This window comes from Eschscholzia californica, unplaced genomic scaffold (assembly GCF_041429995.1).
Source record: "Eschscholzia californica isolate CP2 unplaced genomic scaffold, dmEscCali1.0.p SCAF_6, whole genome shotgun sequence".
In the NCBI taxonomy this organism is placed as follows: Eukaryota; Viridiplantae; Streptophyta; class Magnoliopsida; order Ranunculales; family Papaveraceae; genus Eschscholzia; species Eschscholzia californica.
In genome coordinates, this window is record NW_028238483.1 from 7985009 (window position 1) to 8011074 (window position 26066).

Consider the following 26066-nt stretch of genomic DNA (forward strand, 5'->3'; position numbering starts at 1 on the left):
AAATGTAAATGCGCGCGAGAAAATAAATCAAACACATAAGATCCTAGTTTGGCCCCTAACCTAAGAGATCTAATCTTCTTAGGTAACTTCTTGTTTTGCCTTAGTTCGCCTGGATGTCCATCCTCGAACCTCCATTGCTTTCTCCCACTCGAACTAAGACTCATCCTTCGGTTCTTCAGAAGACTTGAAGAAAAATAACAAGAAAAAAGAATTATTGGATTATGGTGTCTCCTAGTGTTCTAAGTTGAATCTCAAACATCTAATGTCTAACACTAGTATCCCCAAGATCTCATGGATAAACATAATATGAACTAAGTTAAATAGAGATTGTTACCTTAATCGTTATTTCCCACAGATTGATACGGTTGAATATAAGAAGACCAAGAACTCCAATGTACCAAGTAATCAACTTGATCTCCCGCCTCAATTTAGCTAGAACTTTAATGGTGGTTAGACGAAGAACACCTCTTCTTTAGACTAGATGTATAGTTGGGATCCATTCTCTCTTTCGTTCTTTACTTGATGCTGTAGAGATAGAAATCTCCTGGAGAATTTTCCACACCTTATTCTGAACTAATGAGGGCCTTATATAGAATCCAAAAGTTAGATTTCAACCCTAATTAGGTTTCCTAAAAGCCAAAATAGAAGTAGAATAATGATTTCATCAAAAATAAAAACTAGTTCTATTTTCCATTCTTACTCTGGCCGACTACCCTATGCACTAATGGGATGGGTTTGACTGACTCTATTAGTGTGGTCGATCATGCCTTGGCCGGTCCGCTAATGGGCTTCTAGTGCCCGACCTAAAACTCTTTTGTTTCGACCCTTTTCACTATCTTTGCCTTAGCTTTCCTTTGGCCTTTTGGACTTATTTATGAGTCTAACCAATGCTCATATGTCTCATACCTCTAGTCACATCTTCCGATCAAATTGACACTCTTTGGTGTAACCCGATGTGGGATCCGAACAAAGTTAGCCGCGAATCACCCCGTGATTCAATGATCGTAGTTGGTTTTTAGCTAAAAATTCGATCCCGAAATCGTCCAGACTTTATGATCTTTTCATCAATTGTCTTATCCGACAAATTGCTCGCACAACCCTGGTTCAGGTAAATTTTAAACCTCAAAGATTTATTGTTCAGTATTTATCATACATCGTTAGCACACACTACCTGCATGAAAAAAAAGAAAATACTTCTAAGTTGTTCTACTCCTTAGCTTTTGCTACTTGCGACTAAGGAGTGGTGGGACTAGTGATGATCAAAGAAATGGTCATCAGTTACCTGAGGTCAATGAGTCAACAGAAGACCACAAGTCCGTGGGTCAACCCGCCTTAAGTCAACAAGGAGGTCGAATCCGAAGGAAGTCTGCTACTCAAGCCCAGAATTGGGGGACGATTGTCTTATGCGCCTTAAGCCTTGTCCAGACTCAAATACAACCAGGTCTGCCTTGGAATTTACGAGAAGGCTGGGGGGTCCACGTAAGCAAGCCCGATATCTTAATCCTGAAACATGGGGAGGTAGAAGAGTGCCCCACGCTAAATCTCGAAGATCATCAAAGATCTCTGTGGGCGAGATCCTTAAGTATTTAATTAACTTGGGCTTCAAGAGTCTTTGAAGGAGAAAAACATCTCTTAATGGCTTCATCAATTCAGAAACATATCTATCAAGGATCCTTAAACAAAGGAACTCCTAAATATACGTGATAACCTCAATGGGAAACCCTAATATCTTCTAACTATGAAATAGTAGGCTCAACCGCCTCAATTCTCCGCCTAACAACAGTCGGTCAAAGCAGCCTATAAAAGGACATTAAATCACCTTGAACAAGGTAATAACTTCACGGTTCCCTCAATATTCAGTTTTATTAAGTGCAAGGGCAATTTGACTGTCTTGAGCGTCAGAGAGGTTTCTGAGCTCCTTCTAGTTTTGCTCCCAGGTTCAAAGGAGCAGGAGTGAGATTCAACGTAGCAAAATCATCAGTCGTAACGAAATCCAGCATCACGGTCTCATCATTTTGACTGATACCAGATTGACAATCTTTGACATCAATAGTTACAGTTTTTTTTTATTTGGTGGTATTCTTCAAGTACTTAATTTGAAGACTTTGAAAAGTTTTGTTGATGAAATAATTTAATCTCATGCTGTACTCAAAGGAGTCAAAAATCTCACAACCACCTAAATTTTATTGGATTGAATTTGAATAAAAATTGTGGTTTGACTTAAAAAAAATAAAAAAAAATACAAGAGACAAAAGAGTTTGATGGACTGTAGTGGCAACAAAATATTAGCCCTAAAAACCCTCTAATTTCTTCGTGGGTTTTGGCTGCTTCATTACTTGCTTGCTACTCTAGACTGTCATCGCTGTTTTCTTCTTCTCTATTTCGAACACCACTTTTTTTTTTAATTAGGGTTTCTCTCTCTAAAATTCTGTACTAAATTCTCATATCAAAGTATTATGATCATTGTTCTCTCTGTAGAGAGAGAAAATAATTTTATCATCAATGGCTTCTAGGGCAATTCTCAGAAGAAAGAAGTCCATTTCCAATTACTTTGACATCAACAACAACATTCGATCAATTCAATCTTATTCTTTTTCTAGTTTCCGTCAAATCGAACCATCATCAACTTTACTCTCCAACTCTTCTTCTTCTTCTCCATCTTCACCTTCTTATGATAATTTTTCACTATCTAAGAAGAGATTATTAACCACTTCCACTCAGATATCTTATCGACATCTGCTATCTGGTTGTGGAGATGGAAGATCAATATATTATTATCAACAGTTAGGTTTTCGTTCGATATGGCATCAGTCATATCGTTATAATTCTACAGCTGCGGCTAGGGCACCTGAACCTGAATCAAATGAAAAAGATGACCTAAAGGAAGGAGTTATTAAAAATCAGAGAAAGGAAACATCTCCAGAAGATTGTGATCAAGCAGTTGAAGGTTTAAGTTCAGCTAAAGCTAAAGCTAAAGCAAAACAATTACTTGAATCTCAAAAGCTTGATAAAGATAAGTTTTTAATAAAGAAATTATGGGCTAAGATATTAGGGATTGGTCCTGCACTTAGATTAGTTGCTTCAATGAGTAGAGAAGATTGGGCGATTAAGTTACGCCATTGGAAGGATGAATTTGTGGATACCATGAAGCATTATTGGTTAGGTTTGAAGCTTTTATGGGCTGATGTTAGAATATCTTCAAGATTGATGTTGAAACTTGCAGGAGGAAAGAGTTTATCTAGAAGAGAAAGACAACAATTAACACGAACTACAGCTGATATTTTTAGGCTTGTTCCTGTTGCAGTTTTTCTTGTTGTTCCTTTCATGGAGTTCTTGCTACCAGTTTTCTTGAAATTGTTTCCAAATATGCTACCTTCCACTTTTCAAGACAAGATGAAAGAACAGGTTTGTATTCGTAACTCAATTTTGAATTAAGAATGGCTTGTGTGTAATCTTAGTAGTTGTCGGGATTGATTTTATAAAATGTGAGAAATATAATGGCTTAGCATTTTTTCGGTACTTATACTTATGGGCAATAGTAAGTATGTCGTTTATATATATACTAAGGACAACTAATTTGAATAGAACCTAGTACGAACCTCAAGTATTTGGTGACAAGTAGGAACTACGGGTCAATGAAATACAAGAGTTCAGTTGTATTTAAATTAAACTTTCTTAGATGCCCAGCTTATCAATTGTGTCTCACATAAGATGCGCAACTTATAGGAAGCACTGAAAAGGAGGCTAAAAGCAAGAATAGAGTATGCAAAGTTCTTGCAGGAGACAGTCAAAGAAATGGCCAAGGAAGTTCAAATCTCGAGAAGTGGTGAAATTAAGAAGACAGCAGAAGATTTAGATGACTTTTTGAACAAGGTATATGGTGCTGATGCACTTTTCATTTTCCTTTTCGATTTTGGGAATGTTTCCTGTGATGATATATTGTCAAGTTTGTATAGGTCAGGAGTGGTGCCCGTGTTGCCAATGAGGAGATTTTAGGCTTCGCAAAGTTGTTCAATGATGAGCTCACCCTGGACAACATTAGCAGGTATTGTGGCAACTTTTCGCCCATTTTTTTGAAAGTTTTTTCGCCCATTGACTTTGTTATTGAAGTGCATCTGTTTCGCTGTAATTCTAATTACTGCTGTTGCTTTTGCTGGTTTCCTTTTTCGTTCTTTGTGCCTGCAGGCCTCGGTTAGTTAATATGTGCAAATACATGGGAATTAGCCCTTATGGGACAGATGCATACTTACGTTACATGCTCCGGAAAAGACTTCAATGGTGGGATTTTTTTCTTTTTAAAGATGCATTGCTGATGTTGTAGAGTAAACCTGATCATTGCTTGCTTCTTTAGACAAAATGACATTTATAGCTGTAGGCAGTGTGATGCGCTTTTGATTAACTTTCTACCAAAAGCTACCCTGGTATCCGATAGAACTTCTTTATATCTCCCTGATAGATTTGAACATAGGAGTCAGTAGTGGTCAAAAACTAATTTTTCATCAGGTTACTATTAGTAGAACTGTTGTGGTCCTTTTGTCCTTGGAGGAGAAGGAATTAGGTATCTCCATCTTAATTATGAAAAGTCTTCATTCCAATAATATATTTCCTTTTTGTTCTCCTGTAGTTCTTTCATCACTAGTAATAAGAAATTCGATTGCAATGTTCATTTTATTTGCTATTGCTGTATGTGGTTTTTTATTACCTAAAATTGATATCAATTGTCATGTGAAAGTTTGTGAAGTTGTTCTATATTTTAGGATCAAGAATGATGATAAGATGATACAAGCAGAAGGTGTGGAGTCCCTATCAGAAACTGAGCTTCGTCAGGCTTGTCGAGAGCGGGGCATTATTGGATTACTTTCAGTAGAGGAAATGCGTCGGCAGGTCTCTTGAAATTTGCATCCTACTTATCTCATCTTGTTCATAAACCATTATGTTTTCATCTTGACAACCAATCTTCTTATAATTACCAATTCATCTGTTTCATGGGGCGACTTGTAAGTTTTTATTCATTGGTAGGTACTTTGAAGTTCACTATAGATGCAAAGCTTCGCGTTTAAACTGAACATTGACAAACAAAAAAGAGGAAAGTTGTAAGAGAGTGAGGACTGTGTGTTATTGTTCATATCCACGCACTATTTGAACGTATGCCGAGCCTCTATAGGGTCTTCTTTATTAACTTCCATGTTTAGAAGTCCCATGTAAATATTCATCATCTCTGAAATGATTTGGACAGTTGGAACATTGGATGAGTATATATTTAGTTTTAGCAGCTTACCAGTCCAGGATCAGTTGTGAAGTTATATTTCGGACCTTGGTAGCTGAAGTTGATTTTTTTATCAATTTGATTTGTATTACTTTTGTTAATTTCGAAATCGCGTCTTCAATTTTGTTCGTAGACCTCACTATATTTTTCGTTGTAACATCTACATGTGTTATTTCCTTCCTCAATGTGTTTATTAAGTTGGTTGCCTGCATGGAGGTGATCTATTCACAGATATTTGTGCTTGGATCCATTAATAAGATATAGATCACACATTCAGCTATTCATCTGATGAATTTTCGAATGAAATGAATGATTAGGAAAAATGGCAATTGCGAATGGTGACTAAGTTTCTTTCTTGCAGCTTTCCGATTGGTTGGATTTGTCTCTCAACCACTCTCTGCCATCTTCTCTTCTGATCCTTTCAAGGTATTAGAGCATCAACAATTACTGTTTTTAAAATAAAATCGTAGAGTAGTAGCCTGGATCTCTTTCTGGAAGTCCGATTCAAGTAGACAATCATGATAGTCTGGCTCGAGATAATATGAAACAATACCATAGAAAGACCAGTTTGGGATCGTGAGTTCCTCAGAATCACGATCGCGTGATGTAAGCCTTTATCCCGTGGCACACTAGATACTTGTCTAGGAAATGGTTGTTTTGTCCAAGTTGCATAATACTAGTCTAATTTTCTCTTTTGTAATGGATCAAACTTTGTTATCTCCGCTGCAGAGCGTTTACTGTGTCCGGAAAGCTCAGGCGGGAAGAGGCTGTTATGAATACAATGTCCTCACTGCCAGATGAGGTTGTCGATACTGTTGGCGTGACATCTTTGCCATCTGAAGATCAAGTGTCAGAAAGGAGGAGGAAATTGGAGTACTTAGAAATGCAAGAAGAACTTATCAGGGTATGGTAGAATTTATGTGCTACATCTTAATGCTTCAATTGTCTCTATTAGTGATCTGATTGTGCACGATGTCTGCTACCTACCGATATTAAAGCATGATCGATCGGGGTATGCCATAATATGGGGTTACTTGAATTATGTTGTTATGGTTCAAAAAGTCTACGCTACAAAAAGCTTACATGTTTATGAAGCACTTTAGAAACTTTAATTTATTGATCTTGGTTAAGCTTTTTTCTTTTTATGATTTGAGGTTTTAATACCTTAAGTTTGTCTTCCTGTATTCAGAAGAGAATGCTGAACTCTAGCTGAACGCATAAAGGCTTTGCCTAGGACTTTTTTGCTTCTTTTGTTTCCTTGAAGCAAACTGTTAGATTGTAGCATTTTCTAGAACGTGCTATACATATCTGGAAGTTTGGCTGCTATTTTCCCTTTCCATCTTGTTCTCTTTATGTTAACCACTTCTTGTTTTTAACAATTTGTTCAAGTCAAGTGCCAAGTGGTTTTATTTGAAGTCTTTTATTTCTAGTTCATCTAGTTGTTCTAACATGATGATGCTACTGGATTGCTGATGATAATAATATAATTTTAGGAAGAGGCGAAGAAAGAGGAAGCAGAACAAGCTAGAAAGCAAGAATCTGTGGTCAGTACCGAAGATGTAGCATTGAAAGAGATGACTATTCCTACAGCAAGAGAAGCTCAGGAGATGGCCAAAGAGAAAACAATGGAGAAAAAAGACCAGCTTTGTGAGCTCAGCCATGCATTGGCTGTGCTGGCTTCTGCATCTGTGAGAATTGACCTTAAAGTTTTATGTTTATGTGAAGTTCCTCCCAAACGTTCACATTATTAATGTGATGCAAATGTGTTGCTGCCATGTATCTTATATTCCTTTGCTTGTTAATTTGCAGTCAGTGAGTGGGGAACGTGAAGAGTTTATGAGGCTTGTCAATAAGGAGGTAAGTTAGGATAATCTGTCATATAACTGTTCACTTTAAATCATCCAAACCGGTGAGTATACCATCAAGTTCCAATAAAAAAAAGACTCATCTCTTCTATTATGATAGAACTCCTTTTTCTTATGTGCTAAAACCATACCATATGCAAGACAGCTCTTATTTTGAGAGATTCATATAAATTAGTAGTATTTTTTAAGATTAGGATGATTAAAATGTGAAGTCCAGCTCATGCATGTTTTTCTCTGTAGACAATCTTGGAATGGATGCTTTAGTTACTGATTTCATTCCAAATGCTATAGAGGACATCACCATGATCTTTTTGCAAGATAATGCTTCTAGTATGATTTGCTCTATTTTCTACTTGAAAGGATTTTGCAAGTACTTTAATACGTGAGAAGTTTATGAGAACGATAATGCAGCAACTCTTGATTGACGAGCCACTTGGAATTTAGTTAGACTGGAATGGCTTGAGTTATAAGATGTTCTTAGGACAGCTGTTTTATCGAGAAGCTGCCAAACACTGAGTGCATTGGTAAAAACGTTGCTCTTTTGTGTCCTCAACTGACGACGTAACTAAAATAAATTGTGTTTTAACAGAGTAGAGTGTTTAGGGTGCAATGATATGTTAATCATGCGAGTTTATTTTCTTGCTGAGTCGCCTTAGGTTGGCATTTCAATTGACCATTAATTTATTGGGGTTGTCTGCATGATATCCAGAGATACATGTGCAGATGATTCTTTATATTTGACGCCAGTACGAGGTGTCAGATGTAGCTGCGTAAAACATCGCATCTGCATCTCTAGCTGATTTACACGTAATTTCGTTATTTAAGTCAGGATCAGCCATTGTTACCTAACATGATTTAGTACGAGTACAGAAGATGCACATACAAAATGTCATACATTTACCCATTGAAGTGACTTAGTATTCAAATCAACAAATTTTACTAAAAAGGAGTGCGGCATTAGATAGATTATTGTCCACCATCTTTTAACTGTAGAGTGTTCGCTGTTGGTACTTAGTGGTCTTAGAGTTCGCAATATTTGTATGTTTTGGTGTCTATTATGAGAGCAGCACTCTAAAATAGGTCATCACTATCTCCATCTGGTGGACAAGTCTGAGTTGAATACCACGTGCAAATCTCTACGTGGTTCTGTAGTGCATAAACATGTTTTTCTTCATCACAAGCTCTACTAGTCCCTTTTGTTTTGTCATCCCCGTGGCATGTTAGATAATTGTTCGAATCATCAGAAAATCACCCAATCGTAGCTCCTAAAACTCTGTTAGATCAGAAACATCTTAATATGGTGTTTTGCCCTATGTAGTTGATCTCGGTCTCGGTCCGGCCGAAGGCCGAGACCGAGACGAGGCCGAGACGGACCGAGATTCTCGGTCAAGACAACATGTATAGTTAATCATAAGTAATATGTACTAAGTAATAAGTTTAACCCCCTGGTTCTTCATTACTTCATAATTTTCTGGACTATAAACATAAAATTACTCCAATATCATAAACGAAATCCTATTTTCACTTCAATAGTTCAATAAAATAAGTAAGTAACGAAATTCATACTTCATAAGTATTCAATAACTAATAGGTTTAATAACTAGTAGTACTATAGTCATCATCTTCAATTTCCATAATAACTAGTAGTTCAATAAAATAAGTAGTATAATATTAGGATTTAAAGTTTCCAAAAAAAAAAAAATTAGAAGTCGTTGTCTCGGGTCTCAGTTCTCAGTCTCGGTCTGTCTCGGCCGAGATAGCCGAGAAACTCGGCCAAACCCTAACTCGGAATCTCGGCCGAGTCTCGTCTCGGGAGAGGGCCGAGACCGAGACGAGACCCGAGATTTTCGGCCGTCTCGGCCGAGACCAACTACATAGGTTTTGACTGTATTAGTCAGAAAGCTAACATCTAAATTGTTCTGTAGGCCTTTCTTTGGATTGTATTCTTAAGTGTGCCAATGTGGTTTGCAGATAGAGTTGTACAATAGCATGGTCGAGAAAGAAGGTACAGAAGGTGAAGAAGAGGCTAAGAAAGCTTATAGAGCAGCGAGACAGGATACTGATCAACCTGCTGAAAGAGATGTGGATCACAAGGTTTCTTCAGCGCTAATTGACAGAGTAAGGAAAAATAACACTTAAGTGACTTGCAGCCTCTAAATTACAGCCTTTACGTGTCTTTATAATTGTTACTTGTTACGACTTCCATGCAGTATTTGTTTTGTTTTCTAGTTGGTTATGATACTACTCGGTTTTCACTTGGAGGTGTGTAAAATGTTTCGTTCTGCTCTTTGGCATTCGTCAGGTTGATGCAATGCTTCAAAACCTTGAAAAGGAAATTGATGACGTTGATGCCAAAATTGGTGATCGCTGGCGAGTACTTGACAGGTAACATCTGATCTGTCATTCTGTGGTTTTAGTGGTCAGTCACTCAAATACTGCAAATATAACCTATCTTTAAAGTTGAAACTTGTTAGTAAGTTTATTTGTTTTTTGTCACTAGCACGGTTATTTGTGTGCACCATTCTTTTTGTATAATTACTCATAGATATAATTCAAGGTAAGAGATCGGCATTAAAGTGGTCCAAGCTGCTATTTGGCAGTTCTGAATAAGATCAGCCGAAAGAGATGCCTGCATATTGGAAGTTTGTTCTTATTTTCCTCAGAATGAGTTTCTTTCAATACTTTGAAGATACTGTTCTGAAGTTTCTGAGCATCACCATCTTAGCGTGCGTGATCTTTTTAGCATAAATTCCCTGAATATGACATGGTTTATTGTTCAATATGCTATGAACTGACGCATCAGCTTCAATAAATTATTCTTTTATCGTATTCCAGGGATTACGATGGGAAGGTGACCCCAGATGAGGTAGCGCTGGCAGCAGCCTACCTCAAGGACACTTTGGATAAGGAGGGTATTCAAGAACTTATCAGTAGCCTTTCCAAAGACAGCGGTTAGTAACCTGATTTCTTAAGTTAAGCATCTCACATTTATTCATCATAGATGATTTCAAGATTGTCCAGTATATGGATCAGTAAGTAGGGTTTCAACTGAGAATTTCTCTAGATCACCTTGCCTCCTAATTCTTTCTGTATAGTTTTTTCTTCTTCTATATATTCAATCTAATTTTCAAAAAAAAAAAACCAGTCACCATGGTAGTGTCGAACAAAACACATCCCCTTCGTCAGATTAATAGAGTAAACGCCTCAGCTAGTAAAGAAATCTATATGATGCAGTAGGACTTAGGATTACCGTTTATACTTATCTGTGTCGTGTACCTCAAAAATAAAAGACCAATTATACAAACTCGAGCTGCAAGAATAATGCCAGCCAACAACCCTCGGCTGGAGTGGTGAAGCACTTGTGGGACTGTTCTCTAGGTCAGGGGTTTGAGGCACTTGGCTTTCAGGCTGTCCCTTAAAAAGCTTGCTGACTTCTATAAAAAAAATAAAATAGATATCGTTGCTTTTATTTGTATACCAAACACTGTTAGAGGGGCACATATGATCTAATGAACAGCAACTGGAGATTGCGTTTTCGATTATCATAGATCATAGTTGTCTGCAGCTCAAACAGTTTCATGCTTGCACTTCCTCAATTCTATCTCAATTTTTATCAACCAAAGATATTTAACGGAAAACAGTACTTCAAGTTTGTAGTAGAACTTTCAGTTTTTTTTGGTGGATGTCGAGTAACAAGGAAGTGTCATGGAACTGATATTAGTTTGTTGTATCGGGTATTTCTGTTGGAAACGGCTCGGAATTTAAGTTCTTGTCTTACAAGCTACCATTCTTAAATGTAACACAAGCATGACTTAACTGATTTCTTCCTCGTCTCCCTAACTGAAGTATACTGACTTTCTTTTTTTCTTTTTGCTGGCATTTACGTTGCAACAGAAGGAAAGATTCTTGTTCAGGACATTGTCAAGTTGGGAACTAGAACAGAAGATGATTCCGATGTCACGGAACAAGAAGAACGTAGATAGAAGAGAGACACCAAGCCAAGTCTTTCCTTTTTTACTACTTTATAGATCTATACCATTATACATCTGTCAGGACTCAGGGTTGCTAGTTTTAATGTTCTAGAGTAAGTATATATGACTGGGATCGATGCTTCTTCTAAGTAGGTTTCAAGTTCAAAAGTCTATTTTAAGAGGGGAATATATTAGTTGATTCCTAAATATGGATTATTCAAGTGAAAGAGTGGAGCCAGTTCGTCTCTTTGTGACCGGATAGAAGGTCAAAATTTATTTACTGGAGGTTGCTTAAAAACATACACGGTTTGTACTTAAAAGTAATAATAACTATTCTTAGTGAAGTTTTAGAAGGGCCCCTTTTTTTGTTAAATTCGCGTAAGCCCCTTGACTTGGTCACCCATCGTTGGCAAGTTTCAGAAATGGCCTGAACACTAAATGCTTGTGCCGTTTCTTTTTATTGTTGTTCCTATATTCTGAGTTCAAGAGGTGTCTATTGCAAACCACCATGGATAAAGGAAGTTCCAAAATGTTGTGGAACGCCATAGGCCTTTACGAAACCAGGTTCGTGACATGACTCGAGTTCTAAACATGTCAAAGAACATTTCCAACCATATTGCTACATGTTTGATGAATTATTTTATTGTTATACGAAGAAAAAAAAAGGAGCATGAAGGATTATTCCTCGTTCAACTGAATTAGTGTATAATATTCTGGTTCAATCGAATTAGCATAGTGGGAGTGAGAGACCAAATGGAACTCCCAAATATCAGAGTATAAACTTCAAGGGAGATTTTATAGGCAATGCCCAAAGTTGTTAAAAGCAATCTCGCTAAAGGCAATCCCAATTTTGGTTAAAAACAATGTGTTTAAGAGGCAATGCCTCGACCAAAGTTTGACTCGTTCTCAGCCGCGCCGCCGGCACTCTAGACGGCGACCTTGAATGAGTTTTTTCTTTCTCTCTCGCTTCTTCCCTCTTCTGCAAATCTTACTGGTAGACTGAGATTTGCCACCAATACAAAATGATTTCATGGAATTTAGGATTACTAATGGCCAACGCTGTGGGGAAAGCAAAATAGTTTCCGGGGTATGAGGACTTAGTCAAAAATTGGTCAATTTTGTTTGACAATTTTATATTGTAAGTTGTTAGAGTGAAAAATAAAAAATCCCCCACCTCACCTCTCTCTCTCTCCACCTCATCTTCTCTCTCCACCTCATCTCTCCCTACCATTCTCTCTCTCCACCTCATCTTCTCTCTCCACTTCATCTCTCCCTACCATTCTCTCTCTCTTCTCCGATTAGGTCGCCGGCCGGAAAATTTTCCGGCCGGCGACCTAGTCAGAGAAGGGAGAGAGGTGAGGTGGAGAGAGAGAGAGAGGTGAGGTGGAGGGTTTTTTATTTTGAACTATATTCCCCATAGAATATGTTTCCCCGGAAACTTTTCAAAATTTTGCATATTCCCTTTAAAATTTCACACCCAGAAACTATTTAGCTTTTCCCAAAGCGCGTTACTAATTGCCAAACAAATCAAACAATTGAATGCCATACTAGATCTTACTCTGCCAAAGTCGGACCACTACTGATTTGTAATGGTAAACCGGTTTATGAATTGTGTGTGGGTGATATATATGTGGAGAGAGAGAAAGACTCAGTTATGTTATAATGGTGCCTTGGGTTCTTTCACATATAACCCAAAAATCAACAAAGGAGTTATTTTATTAAAGAAGATTAGGCAAAATCCCAGGCAACCATGACTTAGGTATGTGAAAGAAGGTTTTAATTATTCTTGTGTTCTTAATGAAGATTAAGAACACAAGAATAATTAAAACCCTCAAACTAGGACTACTTAATTTAACTACAATTCAAGGAAATTATCGAAATATGTTCTTAATAAGATGAGATAATGGCAATTAGGGTTTTTGAGCTGAAAATTAGGTTCTTAATAACATGAGATAACCGCAGTTAGGGTTTTTAAGATGAAAATTCTAACCTCCAACAACAGATAAATCAACATATCAAAGAATTCCATCCCCGAGTATAGTTTACCTTGATCTTGAGTTCCTCCCTAGATATAGTCGAAGGTCTTGTAAACCAAACCGTATGACCCCTTCGTCGGCGAATAGAGAGAAAAATAAATGAGGGGGAAGAAGGAAGGAGGAGAAGAAGAAGGAAGGAAGATCAAGAAGAAGCAGAAATAAGAAGATGAAGGGCATAGCCCTTAACCAAACTTGGTCAAAATAAAATGACGAAGTCGAATTTACAAAATACATTGCCTTTAACAATAAAAGGCATTGCCGGTAAAATTACCCAAACTTCATGATGCAGGCGCATATCGCGTGGGCCCACATCCACGCGTGCCCACGGCCTAGTCGGCCAGATTAGCTAGGTTTAGGAAGTTTTTATTTTATGGAAGATTCATAATGAATCTTAGTTTAGGAAGTTACATTAATTTAGTGTTTCTATTATTTAGGAAAGACCAGTTTGTGTCTATCTGGGAAAGTCTAGTAATCTATAAAAGGGAGTCCAGTCTTATTTATTCTTCATACATTGAAGAGAAAATCCATTGAAGTTAATTCCACTCTTCGAAGGTCAATTCCATATAAATTTCTGGATTCAACGCATGGAAGATTGGTTCAAAAATCAAGAAGTTCATGACAAAGATAAGGTTTTTTTGGTTGAACAACATATGTCCGAAAGAATCTACGAAGATTTCAATGCAATGCAATGGAGACTCATTGATCAAGGTAAACAATTCATAGATAATTGGGTTATATTGAAAAACATCCTCAGGTATGATTTTCTTCCTCTCGATGAATATTTTTCATATACGGAAACAAAGATTGAATCAAGTAGACAGTTCTCCAATGTTACTCCGGTCACCGTATTTGATGATATTGAAGGAGAAATTATTGACACAAACAGAAAAATTCGATCGACGACGAAGAAAGAAGAAAGAAGTAGTTTTCCTTCATTGGACCTAGACCCTAGTCGTGATCGGAAGAATCCATGCCTAGTCGAATTATTTGATTCATATGACATTCCGGGAGACGACATCCTTGTTTCGAATCATAAAATTTTACCGCATCAATTATGTCTCACATCACCACCGTACTCACCACCATATTCACCATCACCTCCATCTTCTTATTATACACCACCACCACCGTACTATTATTATTCACAACCTCTTATTTCCATTAACCATGAAGAAGTAATAAAAGAAGAAAAAGAAGAGTTTGAACAAGTTGACGAAGTTGATTACAAAGAAGTTGTAGTTAAAGAAGAAGAAAAACAAGAAGAAAAAGAAGCATACGAGGAAGTTGACGCTGAATGTATTGACGCAATTACATCATCAGGAACTAAGAAAGGTGACTTCTTTTTGGCTGAATTTAACATTCGAGGTAATGATGTATCATACTGCCCTGTTGTTCACTCACATGCAATAGTAATACATGCCTCTACTCTCTTTTACGTGGGCAAAAGGAAGATATCTGCTGAGGTTGGCTCCTACTTGGAGAAGAATGGTGTTAAAACTTGGGACTATGATTCCACGAGCTCGGATGTGGTCTTGCTAGCACTTCGCAAGCTTACCTCTGCAGTCAATGAAACTCAAACTAAAGTTTCCAAAGATCATTCTAGTGAGGGTGTTTTCATAGGAAAGGGTGTTAATGAAGCTGTGGTGAAGACACGTGACCTAATATGGGCTGACTCGGGTTCATGTTGCTACGCCGTTTACTTAAAACTGCACCCTAGTCAGATTCTAACGCAACAGTCACCTTTGGTCCTCGCAAAAGCCCTCAAGCACCATGTTGGGTTGGACGGCTTACACAAAGCACTTGTTCCGAATTGTGCAACTGTTGTACAATATCTTTTTTCGCTATATAAGCAGGTGCAAGAGATTTATGGGGCTTCAGGTTATTTTGTGGAGACAACTAGAACAACCAAAAAAAAAACATGTAGCACCAATAACACTCACAGAAGTATCTGCCAGTGGTGGGTTGGAGAGTTTCCATGCATCAAAGGAGTGTTTCAAAGGCTTAGGTCTTCTTACTATTTCGTCTGTTGGTCACATGCATCAAATAGCCATTACCTACCAGCATCCGAAACATAGATTAACTCCTTGCGTCCTCTTCGTTGACAAGGTCGATTCCATTGATACCAAGAGAGGAACCCGTGTAGGAGGTACAAATGGTGCTGCCGATATTATACTTCACCAACTCTTTCATGAGATGTATGACGTGTCGGCTACACATACTGTGTTTTTCATGGGCGTTCTGCCAATTCAAGAAGATACTCAAAACAATACTCCGATGGTTACAATTTCTGGAACTTTTCATAACTTTATTTGGGAACCTGGTGGTTCGTTCATATTTATCCATTCTCCACACTTTCATTCTTCGTATGATGGTCCAGATGTCGCTATGAGTATTCCAGTTATTATTGAAAGAAGAGAGGCAGGAATCGTGATGGATTCGAAGATGAATTTCTAAGTTCGAATTTTCATAGAGGAAGATATGGTATTTGCAATCTTCATACAAGACGACGGACGATGTCGCAACTTATTGGATGTTTATACGTCGGTATTGCGTAGGCGAGAATCATTGGCGCATATTGGTGTCTTTTGGTTTTCATGCACCTTTCGTGCCAAGTGGGAATTACGGATCGCCATGACAAGGTTACTCGTATACGGGTGCATCAATTTTTTTTTCTTCTTCGAAATGGTTCGGGACGGACCATCTGGGGAGCGGGGAGCTGATGCAGGCGCATATCGCGTGGGCCGACGTCCACGCGTGCCCTCGGCCTAGTCGGCCAGATTAGCTAGGTTTAGGAAGTTTTTATTTTATGGAAGATTCATAATGAATCTTAGTTTAGGAAGTTACATTAATTTAGTGTTTCTATTATTTAGGAAAGACCAGTTTGTGTCTATCTGGGAAAGTCTAGTAATCTATAAAAAGGAGTCCAGTCTTGTTTATTCTTCATACATTGAAGAGAAAAACTATTAAAGTTAATTAAGTTTTAGTTTATTTATCGTTTTCTTTATCGTTCTTCGTTTATTTTCTTGTTCTTATTTTAATTCCGCTGCGTCTACATCACTTCAATAGGCTCATATTGAATTCTTTAACAATGTCATACATGAGCCTACTAAATTTAACTCCGGTGACCCCAATTTGTTGCAAGAGTTCAATTGGAAGACCTATAACATCTTCAATAGGAGGTTGTTGAGCTCAACTGTACAAAACTTCACGTAATTTTACTGAACCTAAAATCAGTCGAAATTGTCTTCAATTTTCGGTCTGGTTAGATTTAATGGTATATTTAAAAATCAAACCCAAAATTGTCACAACATCCAATATAAGCTTCGTAAAACCCATGAAAAGTTTTTTTCGATTTCAGGATTATCCGTTCTTCCTCCTATTAAAAGCGCCACTTTACAGGACGAAAAATGAGCTATATAATGCTTTGAGATAACCTTCTAAACATTCCTGAGCAGTAGAGACTGTAGAGTTAGAGAGACCGTTATGTTATGGAGGCCGTTAAACACAGACCCGTTAGGCTATGGAGGCCGGCTGCTTACAGATATACGGGTGCTATTAGAAATGGTGGTGGTTGGGCCGCCTGCTAACAACAATCTGGGTTTTAATTTTGCATCTCATTACTGTCTCATTTGGTAAAGGAAGAGCGGGACGTCAACATGTGGACCCAAATTACTATCCTTACACCTCTTTTTAAATCCGAAAAGACTCATCTGGAGTTTGGTCCTCCGACCTAGGAAGACTACACGGCCCATCTGAACGGTCGTTTAAGGGTAAAAGATTTGTTATTACAAAGCTATATTCAGAAGGATACGACTAAGATAGACGCTTCATTAGTCCTAATGTAATGGAAGCAAACATGGAGAAAGGCCGTTTCAGTAACACTAAGGGCATGGTGCCACTAGCCTGATCCAAACAAACTACCATAATATAGACAGTGAATGAATATATACAACCCTGTTTACTATCAGAGAAACAGATAAGAAGACAACACACAAACACCCTAGACAAGAAAAAATGTCTGAAAAGCTAGGTCTAACAAACAACTACGCAAAATTCTGCAGCGTATTCTAGGTTAGACGACCACCTCCGAAAATTAATAAGGCTTGAGTTCGATCCCAATGCTCAAAAGAGTTCTGGTCGACTCCAACACTTTTTCACTTCCAAGCTTTAGTGGTTTCTGACCCCTTGTTGATTTGTCGTTTGATTCTTGGGTTGCCAAGTTATCGTATTTCTTTGGTTGTGAAGTACTACCACTACTCGCAGCACCGGCAGCTGCAATAAGAAGAGCAGCACTAGGTGGAGGTTGATGTTTCTTGGGTACTGGCATGTCATGGTCATGTTTCCCTTCGTATGTTATAATGACAGCTGTTATGTCATCTGTTGCCCTTTCAACATGTTTACGAACAGGGCATCCAGCAGATGTGCATTTGTAGTAACTCCTGAAAATAGTAACAGAGATGAAGATTATGGTGCAGAAGAAAATTACGGATCACTCTGCCAGGGACAGAACAGAAGTTAATATGGTAAATTTGCGAATATGGATTATTAAACATTTCTTTGAACTTTATTGCTCTCTATTCTCTAATCTCCATTCAGCTCTGGCATGCTCATTATGATGCAGGTGGTGATGACAATTACTTAGGGCAAATCCAATGGGGGGCTCGGGCTCCCAATTTTGGGAGCCCCTGAATTTTGGGAGTCCCGGGGCTTTGTCTCAATTCCAACGTTGGGGCTCCCAAATCCAAAATATTCAATTATTATAATTAAAATTCATTAAAATTTAATAAATAATTAAAATTCATACATAATTAAAATTCATACATAATTAAAATAACTAAAATGTATCCTCATTCGCCTTCATCCAATTTGAGACCAATATCCTATGCATAACAAGTTGTTCGGGAGTCATGTTCGAAGTATCTTTGCCACCAAATCTATTTGCATCACTTTAGCGTTTAATTCTTTTTCTTTCACGACTAATTCTTTTGCTTTCATTTATAATTGTTTGTTCTGAAGTAGTCGACTTTCTTTTTCCGAATTAATGGCGTCATTGAGAAGTTTATCTCTACTCTCCTGATTCGCATTTCTCTCTTTCCAAAACTCAATCGCTGCAGAACTTTCAGCAGTTTTGGATTATCTCTAGCCTCCTTGCTTGCTTTTCTTCCAAGTGGTCTTTGTTGGATTGTATAGGGAGATCCTTCGCCTTGGTCCAAAGTAGTTTTTCTTTTGTTTGACGAAGATTGAGATAAGTTTGATGACCATTTGGGATGGTCTTTCAAAATAATGTTCGAACTTAAAATCTTTGTTCCCATTGTTTTGTTTAAACAATAGTTTTGCGGAGTTTAACTGCAAAAATAAAAATTTTAATTTCAAATTTGTGTAAAAAAAAATCATAATGTTGTCAAAATGTAATAATAGTAATTACCCGATCATCATCATTTTCTCCGTTTTTGGGTTCCTTTGCAACAATGACAAATACCCACAAAACTTCGCGCATTGCTTGTTAATTTCGCTCCAACGACATTTAAGACCATTTGCTACACGATTTTGATTTGTACGCTCGTTGAAGTGTTCGGTAATCTTGTTCCAAAAAGTACCCGCTCTTTGATCATTGCCAATAATCACATCGGTGGCAATATGTAAACAAGCATTAACGAGCACATTATCATCTACTTGAGTATAACACTTAGGATTTACCGACGACGTTGGCGTTTCATTACAATCAAAATTTTCTTCGACCACATCATTCGATAAATTAACTTCATCATAATTGAAATCGGAGTTTAACATTTCTACATAGCCAAAATTATTGAAATCGGGATTTGGACTATCCATTGAAGAAATTGAGAGAGAGATGGAAAATTAGAGTTTAACTTGCAAGAAAATGAGAGAAAAAGATGAAAAAATGAGAGAGAAAGAAGTAAAATTGAGAGAGAAAGATGAGGTTTAGTATTGGGGTGGATCCCCTTTAATAGGGGATCCAACCCAATTCAGCTGTTGGGGGTAGGGGTGAGCAAAAACCGAACCAATTGGCCGAACCAAACCAAGTCGAACCGTACCGATCGATTTTTGAGCCGAACCGATTACCGTTCGACTTGGTTCGGCCGAAAAACCGAACAACCCAAAATCGGTTTGGTTTGGCCTCGACTTGAGTTTCTAGAAACCGCCCAAACCGAACCGACCGAACTCTAAGGAAAAATGAAATAATAATTTTGTAAAGTTAGAAAGTGTTAAACTAAAGAGGAAAAAAAAATTTAAAAAACCCTAATTTAAGTCCTCCATATTATTATCCATCCTCATTCCTAGTTGTTGTTGTCACCTTCATCAACCACCTATTCAACTTGATTGAAAGGTCTCAAAGGTAAGTCTTCACTGATTTTCTATTTACCACAACCCATTTAGTAACTTAAAATTATAAATTTTGTATTCACACTTCTCCTTTTTTTTGTAATGGTGGAAAAGTACGATAAATTTTTAATTTTCATTCTCGGCATATGTATTATGTAATGGTGAAAAAGTATGATGGGTTTTTAATTTGAGTTAATTCCTATATGGCCCCCTACTTTGTGACCAGCTTCCTTTATGGCCCCCTTTTTTTCGTAAATTCAAATATGACCCCCTATTTTCAGGTAAATGTCATTACTACCCTTCCTAATTCTAAATTTAAAACATTAAAACAAAATTATTTCCACCTCACCCCCCTCTCTCCCTCCACCTCATCTCACCCTACACCTCACCCCTCTCTCTCTCCAACTCACCTCTCTCTCTCTCTCCAACTCACCTCTCTCTCTCCAACTCACCTCTCTCTCTCCAACTCACCCTTCTTCTCCGGTGAGGTGTCCGGCCGGAAAATTTTCCGGCCGGCCACCTTCAAATTAAAAAAAAAAAAAAAATTTCTCTCTCCTCTCTCTCTCTAATTTTTTTTTTTTTTTTTTTAATCTCTCACCTCTCTCTCTCTCTAAAACTCCGGCGAAGGGGGTTTCCCTTCGCCGGAGGATCTGTTCACGAACAGCTCTGTTCGTGAACAGAGAACAACTCTCTGTTCACGAACAGAGCTGTTCGTGAACAGAGAACAATTCTCTGTTCACGAACAGATCTCTGTTCGTGAACAGAGAACAACTCTGTTCACGAACAGAGCTGTTCGTGAACAGAGAACAACTCTGTTCACGAACAGAGCTGTTCGTGAACAGAGAACAACTCTGTTCACGAACAGATCTGTTCGTGAACAGATCCTCCGGCGAAGGGAAACCCCCTTCGCCGGAGTTTTAGAGAGAGAGAGAGGAGAGAGATTAAAAAAAAAAAAAAAAAAATTAGAGAGAGAGAGGAGAGAGAAATTTTTTTTTTTTTTTTTAATTTGAAGGTGGCCGGCCGGAAAATTTTCCGGCCGGCCACCTCACCGGAGAAGAAGGGTGAGTTGGAGAGAGAGAGGTGAGTTGGAGAGAGAGAGAGAGAGAGGGGTGAGGTGTAGGGTGAGATGAGGTGGAGGGAGAGAGGGGGGTGAGGTGGAAATAATTTTGTTTTAATGTTTTAAATTTAGAATTAGGAAGGGTAGTAATGACATTTACCTGAAAATAGGGGGTCATATTTGAATTTACGAAAAAAAGGGGGCCATAAAGGAAGCTGGTCACAAAGTAGGGGGCCATATAGGAATTAACTCTTTTAATTTTTATTTCGGCATATGCAATGAAATGAATAGCATTAGTTTACAGTTTTCTTTAAATTGTGTTCGGCTAAACCGATCAATCGAACTCAACCGAGCCGAACCAAACCGAATCGAACCACGTCGGCCGGCCGAATGATCGGCTCGACTTCGACCAACGATTTAGTCAAACCGTCACTTATTGGTTCGGCTTCGGCTCGAGCCAAAACCGACAAAAACCGACCGTTGCTCGCCCCTAGTTGGGGGCTCCCAACAGTAATCTTTTGGGGCTGGGCTCCCGGGTTGGGCGCCTTTGTCTGGGGGTTGGGCTCCCAAAATTCAAATTTTGGGAGCCCAACCCCCATACACTGGATTTGCCATTAGAGCAAGGCCAAGGTGCATGGGCTGGGCTGGCTCCCAAATTTGACCGTTGGGAGTCCCCAACGAGACAATAGGGTGGATCCCTATTTAAGGGGATCCACCCAATTGATTTCCATTCCTCTCTCTTTTTCTACCTTCAACTACTCTCTATCTCAAGCTATCTTCTCTCGATTCAATCCATCTTCTCTCTTCATCTTTTTATTCAATTCAATGGCTAGTCCAAACTCCGAATATAATGAAAGCTTTTTTTTAGACATGTTAAATCACTGTGCGGATGTTGGTTTATCGAATGATGGGGTCGAAGAAACTTTTGATTTTAATGAAACACCGAAATCATTGGTTTCTCCTAAGCGTTATAGTCATGTTGATGATATTGTGCTCGTTAATGCTTATTTACATATCGCCACTGATGCGATTATTGGAAATGATCAAAGAACGGGTACTTTTTGGAACAAGATTGCCGAACACTTCAACTAACATACAAACCAAAGATCGTGCTTCGGAGGGTCTTAAATGTCGTTGGAGCGAGATTAACAAGCAATGCTCGAAGTTTTGTGGTCATTTGGCATTGTTGCAAAGGAACCCAAAAAGGGGAGAAAATGATAATGATCGGGAATTACTCTTGATATTACATTTTTTAGCCTAGTGTCTTTACTTTTTATTTTTGACAACATTATGAACTTTAAATTTTTTATTTTGCAGTTGAAGTCATATGAATTGTCTAAACATAACAATGGAAGCAAAGATTTTAAGTTTGAACATTGTTATAAATTTTGAAAGACCATCCCAAATGGTCATCAAACTTATCTCAATCTTTCGACAACCCAACAAAGACCACTTGGAAGAAAAGCAAGCAAGGAAAAAAATAAAGCTAAAAGTCATAAGTCTAGAGATAAACTTATGCAAGAGTCCATAAATGTGCAAAACAAAAATATAGACGTGCAAAGAGAAAATATAGTCATGCAATGCCAAAAAGAAGAAAATCTGCGGATGCAAATTTGGGTAGAATTGATGAACAAAGATACTTCAAACATGTGTCCCAAGCAACCTGTTATTCATTGAAAATTGATGGAAGACTGGATGAATGGGATTTAGATTAGTTTTAATTTATTTTTTAAAATTTTATTTTAGTTGTTTTAATAATGTATGAATTCAGCTTTTGGAGAATAGTTCCAACATATCTTTTTAGTTTAGGTAAACTACTTGAACAGAAGACTAGTCTCAAAACTCAAGCATGTTTTCCACCAATCCCGCACACCCCATACCGACCATAGACGCCAAAACCATTTAAGCATGTGGTAGTGTTAGCACTAAAAAGCCATGAATTAAGAATGAAAAGATTCGTAATAGATATATTCACCTGGGATTAGGATTTCCCTTCACCATCTTCTGACCATACTTTCGCCACCTGTAGCCATCACTCGAGATCCCTATATCCACAGCAGCTTGAACGACAATTTTAGACTCCTTAAATGTTTTTGATAGAGGGATTGCATACGATAAATTCCTTTCGTCCTTCCTAGTTAACAAACAGAGAAAGACGTGATGGTCAGAGAAAGAACAAACACGACATATATCGATTTTCAAGAAACAACACTTCGAGACAGAAAAATGCTTTAGCTTGTTTTACTTTCTTTTTCGGATTGGTTCATCGTCCTGCTCCTCCTCAGCCTTAATTCTGACACTATCATCGTACTTGCTTGTGCTGTCTACCTGCTGCTTAGGTGTAACATGTTCAGTTTGTTTCCGTGATTTAGATGTATCTGAAGTCTTAAGCCTTTGAAGTGGGTGATCAATTTTTGAGCTCTCTCCACCTGTCCCGGCAAAAGATATACCCCGTCTTCCTTTAGTGCATCTAGTGCTTCGAGGTGGATCATGGTTGTGTCGACCTTTATATATAATCTCAACCACGCTATTAGAATGATCACAGTGCTCAATTTTCTTTTTGGCATGACAGTTCACATGAGTGCATCTATAATAGCTTCTAGAACTTTCAGTACTCTTCACCTGCTTCTGGCCATATTTTCGCCAGTTAAATCTGTCAGGGGTTGGTGTCCTAGGTACAACTTGAGCAGGTTCGACTTTTTGGTCGAAGGATTTCTTTTCGTGAAAGACGGGCTCATAATTACTATTATCCACCTGTATAGCTGGCACTGTTTGTTGTGGTGACACCAGACTTGACGTAGATGATGTAGATTGTATAAAAGAGGCGGGTGCCAAGTCCATTGAGGATAATGGATACTCATCCAGAGTGTGGTTATGATCTTCACTGGTTATGGTTTCCACGACTTCTTGGCGAGACATTCCGAACTCCTCCTAAGAAAGTAGGGGACAAGACATGCATTAGGATCCACAAGCGTTCTACTGAAAACTCAGTTCCATGGGTAAAAAAATATACAATTTATCTTCCTTAGTAGGTTCTAGAGTTACTTGGTGTTTCTTTTTCAATCTTAGTTTTTAAATATGATTCCAAATCTGAATGGACATAAATAAGGCTGAATCATAAATATTTTATCTGAAACAACTACTGTGCCTCTGACCGAGACAAGTCAGATTCAGACGACTTAGATTCAGACAGGTCAAATTCAGGCACGCAGATACAGACAATAAAAAAACATCGACTACCTATGCTTCTATATTACCCAGAAATAACCATGTCGTAATTAAAACGAGGGGACATAATCATTTCGATGAAACAACCATCACAACATACTCAAACTAGCTCATAGACAATATTATGATATTATTTCGACAGCTCTCAATCCATTTTTATCCCCTTCACAACTTACAATCTGCAAATAAAATGCTACTTAAATGGTCCAGTAACTCTTAAGAAGCTTCAACTGGAGTGAAATCTATTACAAAAACATAAAGAAGGAAACTAAAAATTAACACAGAAACAGAAAGTAAGACCTAATCATATCAAATCACTATTAAGGCTTCATTCTAGTTGACTCGTTCAACCAATAACCTAAGGCCATGGTAGGCGCGCCAGAATGAAATGCGATTACCAGGAATCCAATTCCCCTAACATGATTCATGGAAATGTGATTATTTTAGTTTAGCGTTTGGTTTAACTAGGAATAGGAATACAATTCCTGACAGATTCCTAACTTGGTGTTTAGTTCGCATTGGAATAGGAAAGCAACTTTAGGTGAAATTTCGGTCATAACAAACTTGGTTAAACTACCTATATTACAATTCAACTTTGTTATTCAATATTTAATCAAAGTAACTTAACTCTAAAGTCAAAAAGTAAGAATATCAACTTTAAAATAAAGTCAAATTTCAACTTAATTGAAGTGGGATTTCACTTTACCAAACTAACTTTTTTTTTTTTTTAAATAAGTACAAAAAAATTACTACTTATTTTTTGTTGCCAAACACTTAAATAAAGTTATAGAGAAATACCTTGTTGTTATTTGACTCCTCCGGAAGAGTAGAAACAGTATGATTCTCATCTAATTCACAGCTTACAGATAAGAGTGGAGTTGAATCAACTGATGGAGAAACCATAGAAGCGTTAAGCAACTGAGAAAAAGAGAGAGAATCGGAGTCCTGATCGTTGTCTGCTGTTAAAATTGAAGAAGATTCTACTGCTAGGGTTTTCAATTTAGAATTTTGGTCAGTAAATACGGAGGAAAAATTAAATTGTTCAGTAGAAGAAGAAAGAGAATTTTGCAGTAATTCTTCTACTTTATTTTGTTCTTCTTCTTCTTCTTCTTTACTTTCTTCTTTATCTCTTTTTTCTTCTTTTTCTCTGTGAGGACCTACTGAGTTCTGGTTTTCCGCCATGAAAGCTCCTCTCTCTACTCTGAGATTTTTAGAGAGAGAAAAAACAGGTACAGGACGGTTTTTTGCGGTCCGAAACCGGAATCTTGAATTAAGAACGGTTTATCCCCAGCTTGAGAGGAGAGAGAGAGAGAGTGGGAGGGGAAGACTGAAGAGAGAGTCAGAGGCAAGGGCTTTCAATGAAGAAAAAGAAAAGGCGTCATTTGTTCTTTGACTGAGCTTGACTATGAGATTAGGCCGCAAGTAACGCCGTTAGAATTCCGTCACCTGGGATCAGTGAAAACAATGAAATTTGGCCGACACATTATAACGGCATGGTCGACATTTACGTTACCAAATTTGACTGGAAATTGAGAAGTTATGAATCCTGGTTTAAGATTTGGCTTCATTGTCTTAGCTAATAGGGCTTACGTTCTTAGTTTGTTTATCCCTTTATCAATTCCGTGGCTTTAGATAGCATGACTTAGGGGTGGTAGTGGATCGAGACTTTGGGGGACACTCAGAGATAAAATGTTCTGTAGATATTTCAAGACATTTTAAGACATTTCGGGACATTTGTCCGTAGACAAAATGTCTTTATGGACATTTCAAGACATTTGATCCATGGACAAAATATCTTGGAGACATTTCAAGACTTTTGGTTCATGGACAAAATGTCTTGGGGACATTTCAACATAACAAATCCAAGGACAAAATGTGTAGTTGATATTATTATTATTATTATTATTATTATTATTATTATTATTATTATTATCATCTCTTCATTTAAGGACAATTGATAGACATTTATTATTTTAATATTATCGTTATTGTCTGATCATATGAAATAATATATTTGTACTCATATTTTAAGAATATATTTTTCGAATGTCCCCCAATGTCCGTGTCATTGGTTGGGGACATTTCAAATATCTCCAAATGTCTGTGTTATTGGTTCGGGACATTTCAAATGTCCTGGAATGTCTGTGTTATTCGTTTCGGACACGAAATTATGGACATTTCAAGACAAATTGGTTTCGGGGACATTTAGAGACATTTTAGTGTAAATTTGGAGAGCTTTTGGAGAGAAAATGTTTCTCAAAATATGGAAGACACTTGGGGACATTTGACTAAGGA

The 26066-nt window shown here is 37.7% G+C and overlaps 2 protein-coding genes across 4 annotated transcripts; one reads left to right on the top strand and one right to left on the bottom strand.

Annotated features, from left to right (window-relative positions):
• The first annotated feature begins 2188 nt into the window (after positions 1-2188).
• LOC147531551 (uncharacterized) lies at positions 2189-11475 on the top strand. 3 transcript variants are annotated; one of them, XM_086650670.1, is made up of 13 exons: positions 2189-3405; positions 3727-3873; positions 3957-4045; positions 4186-4278; positions 4758-4884; positions 5628-5692; positions 5996-6170; positions 6760-6954; positions 7076-7123; positions 9103-9249; positions 9434-9516; positions 9967-10082; positions 11026-11475. In XM_086650670.1, exons 1-13 carry the CDS (start codon positions 2503-2505, stop codon positions 11112-11114), a joined length of 2277 nt encoding a protein of 758 aa, XP_086506796.1. In that variant the 5' UTR covers positions 2189-2502; the 3' UTR covers positions 11115-11475. The 3 variants fall into 3 exon arrangements, 1 of the variants encoding a protein (XP_086506796.1); XR_015228300.1 differs by having other exon boundaries at positions 2255-3405; positions 7076-8433; positions 9010-9249; XR_015228299.1 differs by having other exon boundaries at positions 2255-3405; positions 9967-10220; positions 10277-11475.
• A 5567-nt stretch (positions 11476-17042) lies between these two features.
• Positions 17043-25513, bottom strand: LOC147531552 (putative WRKY transcription factor 32). The gene is made up of 4 exons (XM_086650671.1): positions 24570-25513; positions 22789-23474; positions 22519-22677; positions 17043-17577 (listed from the first exon to the last, which is right to left on the bottom strand). Exons 1-4 carry the CDS (start codon positions 24951-24953, stop codon positions 17232-17234), a joined length of 1575 nt encoding a protein of 524 aa, XP_086506797.1. The 5' UTR covers positions 24954-25513; the 3' UTR covers positions 17043-17231.
• Between the last annotated feature and the right edge of the window lie 553 nt (positions 25514-26066).